Below are 9,879 nucleotides of genomic sequence, written 5' to 3' on the forward strand. Positions count from 1 at the left end.
AAAAACCAACTGAGTGCTACTTGTATTTAAACGCTCACCTTTTAGCAGGTAAGCCAGATTTAGATCTACCATGAGACTCAGACCTACAACAGGAGAAAAATAAAGCTCAGCAAAGCAGCCAGTGGCATGCATATACAATGAAAGTTAGCTACAGCAACAGCAAATTCTTATTACATAGCATCACGAACCAGAGAGGAGGAAGGCTCTGGTGCTCCAGGCTTTCCTTGTGACTGCTCAGGAGAACCCTTTAGCTCTTATTGCAGAGACCCCACTTATCAGAAGACAGGAGTGCAAGCACATGAAGCTCCCCAGCAAAGCTTCAGCTACCACTTCCACGAAACAGAAGACCAGACTCACAGACTTTCTTCCTACCTGTAAGTATCCCTTCTATAAAGGGAATAATAATTTCAAGTTTCATCTTAGAAAATGTAGCAGCGCATTAAGAGTGTGAAATCAGCCACAAGTAAAAGTGTGCTGAAGAACTGATGCATTCTTCAGGTCAAGTTCCAATGCCCATTTTATTTGAATTATTATAATACAGATTTTTCATCAGTTTTGCCAATGAAAACATTTCAGGTTTCTCTTCAGTATCTGGTTACTGATGTGTCAACTATTCCCAGTTCATCTTGTGAATTAAAATCTACTCAAACAGTGAGACTTTCCTCACGTTACTTAACTCAAATATTTGCTGTTACTTAGAAAAAATATTTGTCTTCCTAGAGTGTCAGAATTCAGGCACGTGCTATCACTCAACATCAAAAACACTCAGTTCAACAGACCTGACCAATTTTTATTCTATTTCTGCTAAGAACTGTTTTTAAAGGGTAATCAAGATTCACCTTTACCTGTTCTATTAACTTAACAGAAATACTGTATGGGCACTGTTGGTTTAAGGTAAACAAAACGTTACGTGCCGCTGCTTTGAAACCTTCCTGGTCACTGTGCTGAGCCACCATCCTTCCCAGTTCCCACCATTATAACCAGTAACTTTTTCACTGGATCACAATTAAGAGAATGGGGTTACACACAACCACCCAGAACTGGTACTTTGTAACACAAGCATGACTTCCGTTGCTAAGTAACAGCAAGGCAAAACACACCACCATCATCATTTTACCACATTAACTACTGTTCAAAAATTCACTCCACAGACCTCAAATCATACATATGCTTTCTTACGGCCCTGTACGCACAGATTATATATAGCAGCCACAAACCAAAACAAACTTGTTTATTAAAAGAAAACTGATCACTACTTCAGTCTGTGAAAAGGCACAAATTAAGTATTGCTATGCTACACAGCCTTCTAACTCCTGCCAGCCAAATTCCCTCAGGAAGAAAAACAAGCAACGAAACACAACCACAATCAAACAACACACCAGAACTACTGTGAGTGTGAACTAAAACAAGTATCTCACCTGCTTCGAGGCCACACAACAGATCGGGACCGTGAGCGTGACCTGGACCGAGATCTAGGAAAAAAAGCAGTGGAAGCTCTAATCCTGCAGGATTCATACAGCTGGGATAGAGATCAGTTACTGTAAAAGTCACACAATATTTTGCGGGACTGTTGGCTTTGCAGAAGAAACGTTTACTATTACAAAGCCGTAGTACATCAGGTCAGTACTGCCACCCAATCCCGCTGTCCTAGGTGACTAAGCAATGACACCCTGTATCCTTGAAGCTGAACAAAGAAACCTTCACCGTAGATCAAAGCTGTAACTTTGGTACAATATTAACAAAAAAAAGCTTGGAAACAGCAGTTCCAAAATCATATGGTTAGACTTTTAACATAAAGCAAGCATTCAGACTAGTTCTGAGAAATATAACACCATAAATGTTCCTAAAAAACCATGGATTGCAAAATAGAAACTTAATGTTTATATTAAATACATATTATACACAAAGATTTAACGTTCCAACTTCAAGTTACACTCCCTTTGACAATGTCGTCCTTTAAAAAAAAAGGAAAAAAACCCACGCACAAAAAACACATACCTTGATCTTCTTAGAGAGCCAGACCGGGATCTGCGAGGTGAAAATGATCTATATCTACGAGGAGAGATTGACCTGGACCTACGGTAGGAAGCTGACCTTGATCTACAAAACGAAGCGAAAAACCAACCAAATCACTGCAAGGAACTTTTCAAAAGAGAAGGGAAAGAAGGAGCAAAGGCAGGAGTAAGAAAAAGAATGAAAACACAACAGCTAGAACCCTACCTCCTACCACGGCTCCGACTGCGTGACCGAGAATACCTCCTTCCTCGGGACCTCGAGCGCGATCTAGACCGGGACCTGGGTTTAGGTTAGAGAAAACAGGTATCACCAAACAGCTGCAGCAACCAGTGCATGTGAGGCCCTGCTGAAGTCAAAACTCATTTCAGACAACTAAAAAAGAGAGCAATAAAAAAAAAAAACCAAAACCAAAAAAACAAATGAAACAAAACAAAACAACAAAAACACACCACTAGCATCTGTCATTTGGAAAAACTCTCTGGGCCTACTCGTCTTGAGCATTTTTACTACCTAGAAAAATGTTAAAAGCTGAATTACATTTGCAGAATTACATTAGAATAGAAAACACTGTAATGCGTATTTAAAATAAACCTTGCAAGTTTGCAGGTCGACCCTCTTTGGCCCAAGGTCTAGCAGATCTAGACGATCTAGAAGTATCTATAGCCGATCGCTGCATCTAGGTGTTCTCTTCAATCTAACGACGATCAAACTGACAGCCCAATGAGCCAGGGTGAGGCTTGATTGACGCAAGAAGATTTTTCTAGGTGGGAATGTGGTCAATCTGGTGTTCCTCTTTCTAAACCGGAGGGGGGCCCCAATTGAAAGCCAAATTTACTGTTACGGCGGTCACCGTCTCAAATTTTCTGCCCTTAAAGAATAAGGTGAAGCTACGTGTAGATGGCTCGAGGGGATCTGGCCTCTTATGCTGATCACCTCAAGGTCTAGGAGGATCTTAAGTGTCGGATTTGCAAGGCGCCTCAGCATGAAATCTTAAGGCTCGTGACATTCTGAATCAAGGCGACTGACTCAAACGAAGAAACCTGAAAGGTTTTGACCAGGTTGATTATTAAAATATTAACATTTTATATGTATTAGCAAAAAAATAAAACCGTGATATACACCTGTTGACTTACAACATTAAAGAGTTAAAACCGGTGTAACATTCTGTTCTTTGCTAACAAGAACTACACAAAAGCGAAACTGGCGAAGCAACGCGGCCGCCCCGGCCCCGCACGTACCTGCTCCTCCTGCGGCGGCTGTAGCGGTGACAGTCATAGGCATAGTGGCCTTTCTCACCACACTCGTAGCATCTGTCGTTGGGGTCAAAGGGGCGCCGGGCAGGGGGCCTGTCGTAACGGGAGCGCCGCGGCATTCCCGTGGACACTTCCACTCTCACCCTCGAGCCACATATTATCCTGCAAGACACAGTGCGCGTTACCCACAGGAATAACCGTGCTCGTAAAACGAGCACGAGAAATCAGCGGCTGGTGGGCGGTAGGGGGATCACAGACTGCGGCCATGGCAGTCCGGGCGCTTCTAGGCGTGTACGTACTTCCCATCGAGGCCGAGCACGGCATCTTCAGCGTCCCGGGGGTCCTCGAACTCCACAAAGGCGAACCCCGGCGGGTTCCTCGCGATCCACACGGTTCTCAGCGGGCCGTAGTAGCTGAAGGCTCTCTCCAGCTCGCCTTTGCCCGCGCCCGTGCCCAGGTTGCCCACGTACACCTTGGTCTCTGCGGGCGGGCGGAGAGAGGGACGGGCGCCATGTCAGGCCCGCGCCGGGCACGCGGCCGCCCCTCCCCCGCCGCCATCTTTGACTGCGCGTCCATCTTAGAGCGCTCCCGCGCCGACAGACCCCACAGGGCCCTCGGATGCCCCCGCGTCCCCCTCCTCGCCGCCTCTCTCAGGGGCAGCCTGAGGCGACTACAGTGCTTTATTCCCCCCTCAGCGCGGCGCGAACGCCGCCGATCCATCCCCCGCTCTTGTACCCCCCCCCAGCAACAGTAGCAGCCCGCACATGATTTCCAACCCCCGCTCCCTCTCCCTTAACCCTCCCTGCCGCCCGTACCGTAACGCCCGTATCGCGACATCCTCCCGGCTTCCCGACCGCAGCCGCGGCTCCTTCGGGCGCGACCTTTTATATAGGGGAGCGGCCGCTGCGCCTGCGCACCGCCCGGGGGGAGGGGCGGGGAGGTGCAGGCACGCGCCTCGTCTCGCGACAGCGGAGAGGTTTGGGCGCGCGCATGCGCGTTGAGTCCCGCAGGGAGGCGCCGCCGCCGCCCCCGCGCGGGAGGGGTGGGCGCGGTCACTCCCTCAGCCATGGCCGCCCCTCACGCCCGCCCCTCACGGCCCCGGGCTGCTCGCCCCCCACCACACCCCAGCGAGCGCTCCCGCCTTGGCCGTGCCAAGAGGGAGCAGAGGGACCGGAGCCCCTTTCCCACCTCGCACCCCTCGTGCGTGACTCATGGTGGGCTTCTGGCCCTGCTGAGGCTGTGGGCAAAGGTGCTGAGACCACAGTCCTTATTCCTCGGCGCAGAGCCAGGGGCATTTCCTTCCTCGCAACAAGGCATTCCCAAATAACGTGGCATTCCCACACTGTTCCAAACCTGTTGTGCGGAGTTCGACCCGACACTGGCTCACACATCAGATCCATCCCAACCACACCTTGGGTGCTGCAGAGTTCAGGCTTATCCCCTCAGGCAGCTTTCGGGTGTCAGCTTTCCAGGGAGACACACGCAAGAGTGCACGCGCAGTAGACATTTTTAAAGAAATTGACACAAACCTGACAGATTCAAAGTAATTTTAAGATAAATCCTAGCAGGAATGAGGAGAGCCTTTTATTAATGAAGGTCTTTTCAGCTGCATGTGAGCACAGCAATGTGTTTTGGTGCTGGCTCCTAATAAGGCAAAACAAATACACTGAGATAAATGAGGGCTCTAAAGGCTCCTCACTGGATTAATAATCTCAGGAGGAATCACACAACGATTCCTGCATTGTGTGTTGCCATAAACTAGAAAAAAAGCATTAAGAAACGAACTTACTGAATTGCAAGAAATTCTCGTTTTACAGAACACTGGTCTTCCAATCACTGCTGCTGTAGAATAATAAATATAGATATATATAGATATATAACAAATATAGATAGGGAATGCTTTTAAATGGTTTTAAAACTTGCAATTTGCCTGCTAACCTTCCCTAATAATTTTACAAATTTGGACAACATTATAATTCATGTTCTAACAACAAGAACAGTTGTGAGGAAAACAAGCAACAACTGACCAACTACAACAACGAAACAAAACAAAACAGCTTTCTGAACTAACTTTTTAAAATCTGGTTTGGAAGTCTGAGTGTCTCAATTCTCTTTCTAAAAAAGAAAAAAATAATCTGGTAAGCAGTTCAAATAAACATGCCTACACCACTAGATAATTAATCAAATTTAAAGGCAGAGGAAAACACAGTTTAAAATTTATTGTGTATCACCTTTCACAATACTGCTACAAAAATACAAAATTGATATATTAAGTGATAAATCAGCTTAATACAGCATCATTATCTAACGGTTCGCTTTTAGTAAAAAATAGTGCACGAAAAATGCTTGTGCTTTTGGTTTATACTGTTTGTTTTATCCCTTTATTTACATACCCAAAAAATCAGACAAAAGTATCTAAAACCAGCACTTTTGCAAACAGTGAATACTGATACCCAGCACAGTTCCTAAAACACAGCAGGTAGACCCATTCCTAAAGACAAATCCTGCTTTAAACAGCAGACATCACTGTTGTTTCTCCAGATAACCCTGTACCAACCCTTGAACCCGGGACAGGATGATCTCGTTGGAGCTGCTGCACTGCTCGGGGCCGTACGGGGGGTCAATCGTTAACACCCCCGCCACACAGAGTGTCCTGCCCGACTCCCCTTGCTCCGCCACGGGGATGTGGTTTGTTTCCAGCCAAGTCTTCAAGTCATTCTTCCTCTTCTCCAGTTCCTCTGGGCTGTAGGCTTTGCTTTCCTTAGGCGCGAATATGCGAGAAAGGCGTTGCTGCATTTCACCGTCCCCTTCTTTCAGTATTTCAACCTCTTGGACAGCATGGCCCATGACAACTGAAATGGACACCTTTTCACTCTCCAGGAATGCTGCAAGGACAATGCTGTCAAGGAAAGAAGGATGTATAAGTCCCTGTTCTTAACTGAGGACTGAGAAACACAGGCGAAGATTCTTGGAAATGATGCTCACTGGCATCAGCCTAACCCAGGTACTTAGGCAATAGACAGTACCCAGCACTTTTCTTTGAAAAGAATGCTGCTGTACCCTTAAAGTACTAAAAATGTGGGCTTTGCAGGCAACTGGTGGTCTTGAATTTGAAGCTACTCTAGACACTATCAAGCAGAATATTAAAAAGCAAAGTATACATTAAAATCAGGGCTCGGAATCTAAATAATTTTGTGCAGCTTTCCCAACCTTGCTGAAGAACCTGAAGTCTTCAAAAACAGTGATACCTTCAATACATTCAGCATTTTGAATACTGAAGGCAATGGTGACAGCTAACACCACTAGAACCTTTTAATGAAAACTTATTAATATTTATTGATCATTACAGAATATTTTTTAATAACTGTTGCTAGTTTCTTAAATGAAAATAATAGCTTGAGTGTTACAAGAGGACACATTACAGCAGGTTCAGGCTCATGTTGTAGAAGCTTCATCTTTTCCCAAGGGCACTTGCACTCCAGAAGTCCTAAAATGCAGGTAGGAAGGCAGCTTGTTGATTTCTAGGATCAATTCCTCATATATGAAACAACTGTCTTCCTCTTTTGAGAACCAAAATTCCAGAATTTGATGATTCCAGCACTTCACTAATCTGTTGTTATCACCTTTCGTGGAAGTAATTACTTTTTGGGCTGTGTACAGTGAAATATGCCTCGATTTCAGCCTGGACCATCACCAGAATCACTCATTGCTGCATGTACCTTTCCTACCAAAATGATAAGAAATTCCAAGAGAAGACTATCAGAGCTACTCCAGAGTTGAAGCAACAACCAATTCTTCTGATATACATCAGAAGCTGAATGTTTTCGTTTCTAGCCTTCATCTTATGCTCATCTGGGACAAGCTCACAACTAAAAAGGTATGAAAGAGCTCTGGCAGCAAAGAGATTGCCCATCCCTGGTGCATTCTGCCTTTCAAACCCTGTTTCTGAGATACCAGAGACCTGTGGTACCACTTTCTGTCCAATGCCCTGTTGATTTTCCTTGCTTCCTCTCCAAAGAAGCCACTACACCAAAGCCACTACACCTCCATGGGGAAAACAGGGCACTGATGTGAGAACTCTGGACGGAGGATAAGGATTTCAACACCTAAAGTATTAAAAACATTCCTGCATTCCTGCTCTCTTTGTAAAGCAGGGCTGGGTATATTACTAAAAGCAGTCCTAAAGATGTGGATTGTTGAGAGGTTATAGTTGTTTAGTTTCGTAGGTAAGCTTTAAATAAGAGTTAGTCAGAGTTATAATACTGTGTGATTTAGTATGCTGTTCCCTTAGCTTTACTTGCTTAACATAAGCAGCTGGATTTGCTGAGGCCTTAGGCTGCAAGCTGTGAACTTTCAACTTGCAGGTGTGCATTTGGCCAGTGTAGAGTTAATTTCTTTAGCAATTTTCCTAGAAGCCAGTACAGTGCTGAGTTTTGAATTTAGCATGAGAATAATGTCGATAGCACGCTGATGTTTTGGTTGTTGCTAAGCAGAGCTCACTCTGAATCAAGGGCTTTTTAGTTTTCCATGCTCAACCAGTGAGGAGGTGCACAGGAAGTACAAACCAGACGATAAGGAGGCCGCAGCCATCAGCAGAAGCTGCAACTCGACAAGAATAGTTAATGGCCTGTCCGCAGGGACACAGAGAAAGAATCCAATCTGGTATCTGAAGACCCCAGACCAGAAACCACCACTGGATCAAGAAGCACATGCAAAGTGCACGAGGAGCATGTGAGCAATGGGCACACGGGCTGTAAGGGTATAAAAGCCCAAGGACTTCTTTGTTCTGGATCCCTCTCCAGAGGCACCCAGCTCATGCTGACCCCTCCTGCTGTACCACTGTATTAAATTATTTATTTTTATAAACTACAATGTTGCTTTCTCTTAGGCCTTGCCAGTTAAAAAAACCAGGACACACAGCCCTAGTGTGCAGTTTTTGCTCCAAATGAGTTTACTTCAGTTTTGGGATCTTTTCTCCTTCAAAAAAACCCCTTGTTTTCCATTAGTTTTATAGAAATAAAAGCTTTGGTACTCACCTGGCAGAAACTGGATCAACTGTTAAAACCCATCCTTCATACTCATGTTTCTCAATTGCAACAACTTTCACCAATTTGTTCACATACGTTTCCCAGTCTAGAGGGCTCTTCTTCTGCCAGTCATTCATATTTCCTACATCCAGAACCTAGAAAACAAACAGAGCGATTAGAAGACGCAGTGAGTGCCTTTTGCTTTGCTTTTCACATCAGAACTGTGTTTGCCTCCAGGATAAAGATTCGTGTTAAATAAAATGTACCTTTTTTTAAAAGCAGACGTTCACACAAGTGTTTTGCATACAGCTGAAGTTCTGTAATTTCACACACAGTTCACCTGTTTTTAAAGGCACACCAGCAAAGCCTCACACGACGCTTTAAAGATTCCATTTATTGCTCTTACCCTCTTACAAAACCTTTGGGATCGCCGTCCCTTGAGGGTAAAATTTTACCGCCTTTGCTTCGTGTACTGGGACAGCACTTGTGTCCAAGCCCTTCTGCTGCCTATGGATAAGCGTTCCCGTCCCACTCCCCGCCGAGGCCTCCTGGCAACTGCACCCGGGCGGGACCCGCTCCCTGCCGCTGCCGAGCGCTCTCCGCCACGCTCCGGGGGTTTTCAGTACTATGAAATGAGACAGTCATATTTTTGCAGACTTGAGATAATTTCCTTTTTTTTTTTTTAAGTCTCAATTCAACTTCTGCAGTACTACAGGGATTATTTATGAATGGCTTGTGTCACCGTATTCAGCTACTGCTTTCTTTCAGTTATAGTTTACTGAAAAGCAGGGATAGCAAATCTGTTTTCATTCTAAGACCAAGCAACACAATGGGAAAGCAGCTCCCCTTTAAAACAGAAACAATGGGAAGAAGAAACATAATTTGTTTTTATCTATATATATATGCATTGTAGTTGTTCAACTGATCCCTTCTGGGTCAGAGACTGGAGAGTGTTTTGTTCAAAATACCTTTTGAGCAAAATACTCCAAAAGTCTTCAGGTTTAATCCCTACCGATCATTTTTTCTCCACTACTGTCAGTGTAGTTACCAGAGCTCTCCCATCCGGAATTTAGCAGTTGCCAGACGTGACAATCACGGTCACAGAGAGGTGAGGCTGTCCCAACTCAAGTGACTCTTGCCACTGGAAGCTCCCGGCGCGGATCGAGCCATAAACAGTCCATTTGCGGAACAAAGCCCGCTTTTCCTGTGGGAACAGCTCTGCAGGGATTGCTGCGCTGCGCTGCGCTCCCAAGCTGCCCTGACCGTTCGGAAAGGTCAGCAGCAGCTCGGAGAGGCCGCGGTTCCCGGGTGCCACTGCCTCCTGATTTGGATACCGCCTCCAATACCGAATATATCCAAGGACTGCTCCCACACAAGAGATGCCAGGACCGAAAGGTCTGCTAGCCTTACTTCCCTTGGGCAGACGATCCTGCGCAGCAGCACCAGGAGGCTGCGGTGCTTCCTTTCTCGAGGAAAGGTGCAATTCCCCGCAGGGCTCCAATTCCCCCTCAGGAGCTTCTACCCCCACGCCCCGCCCCTCGCGCATGCGCGTCGTCGCCGCCGGGCGGGGGCGGGAGCGCGGG

General features: G+C 45.9%; 2 protein-coding genes across 8 annotated transcripts in view; both read right to left on the reverse strand.

Moving 5' to 3' along the window:
* LOC126640216 (serine/arginine-rich splicing factor 7-like) overlaps positions 1-4,226 on the reverse strand; it is a 6,309-nt gene extending 2,083 nt beyond the window's left edge. Inside the window, exons 1-7 of one of the 2 annotated variants that reach the window (XM_050315820.1) lie at positions 4,085-4,226; positions 3,569-3,749; positions 3,255-3,431; positions 2,221-2,295; positions 1,999-2,100; positions 1,419-1,472; positions 39-83 (exon numbers count right to left, since the gene is read on the reverse strand). In XM_050315820.1, coding sequence (XP_050171777.1) covers positions 39-83; positions 1,419-1,472; positions 1,999-2,100; positions 2,221-2,295; positions 3,255-3,431; positions 3,569-3,749; positions 4,085-4,106 — 656 coding nt within the window. In that variant the 5' untranslated portion in view covers positions 4,107-4,226. The remainder of the gene's footprint in view (positions 1-38; positions 84-1,418; positions 1,473-1,998; positions 2,101-2,220; positions 2,296-3,254; positions 3,432-3,568; positions 3,750-4,084) is intronic. The other variant, XM_050315821.1, reaches the window with a different exon arrangement.
* Positions 4,227-5,455: 1,229 nt separating this feature from the next.
* On the reverse strand, positions 5,456-9,779 carry GEMIN6 (gem nuclear organelle associated protein 6). 6 transcript variants are annotated; one of them, XM_050315826.1, is made up of 4 exons: positions 8,703-9,779; positions 8,563-8,613; positions 8,306-8,451; positions 5,456-6,168 (listed from the first exon to the last, which is right to left on the reverse strand). In XM_050315826.1, the coding sequence occupies exons 3-4, from the start codon at positions 8,431-8,433 to the stop codon at positions 5,793-5,795; spliced, it is 504 nt and encodes a 167-aa protein (XP_050171783.1). In that variant the 5' UTR covers positions 8,434-8,451; positions 8,563-8,613; positions 8,703-9,779; the 3' UTR covers positions 5,456-5,792. The 6 variants fall into 6 exon arrangements, with proteins under 6 accessions (XP_050171783.1, XP_050171785.1, XP_050171784.1 ...); XM_050315828.1 differs by lacking the exon at positions 8,563-8,613 and having other exon boundaries at positions 9,345-9,779; XM_050315827.1 differs by lacking the exon at positions 8,563-8,613 and having other exon boundaries at positions 9,265-9,779.
* Positions 9,780-9,879: the final 100 nt, after the last annotated feature.

Source organism: Myiozetetes cayanensis, unplaced genomic scaffold, assembly GCF_022539395.1.
Source record: "Myiozetetes cayanensis isolate MyiCay16 unplaced genomic scaffold, myiCay2020 scf2-11, whole genome shotgun sequence".
NCBI lineage: Eukaryota > Metazoa > Chordata > Aves > Passeriformes > Tyrannidae > Myiozetetes > Myiozetetes cayanensis.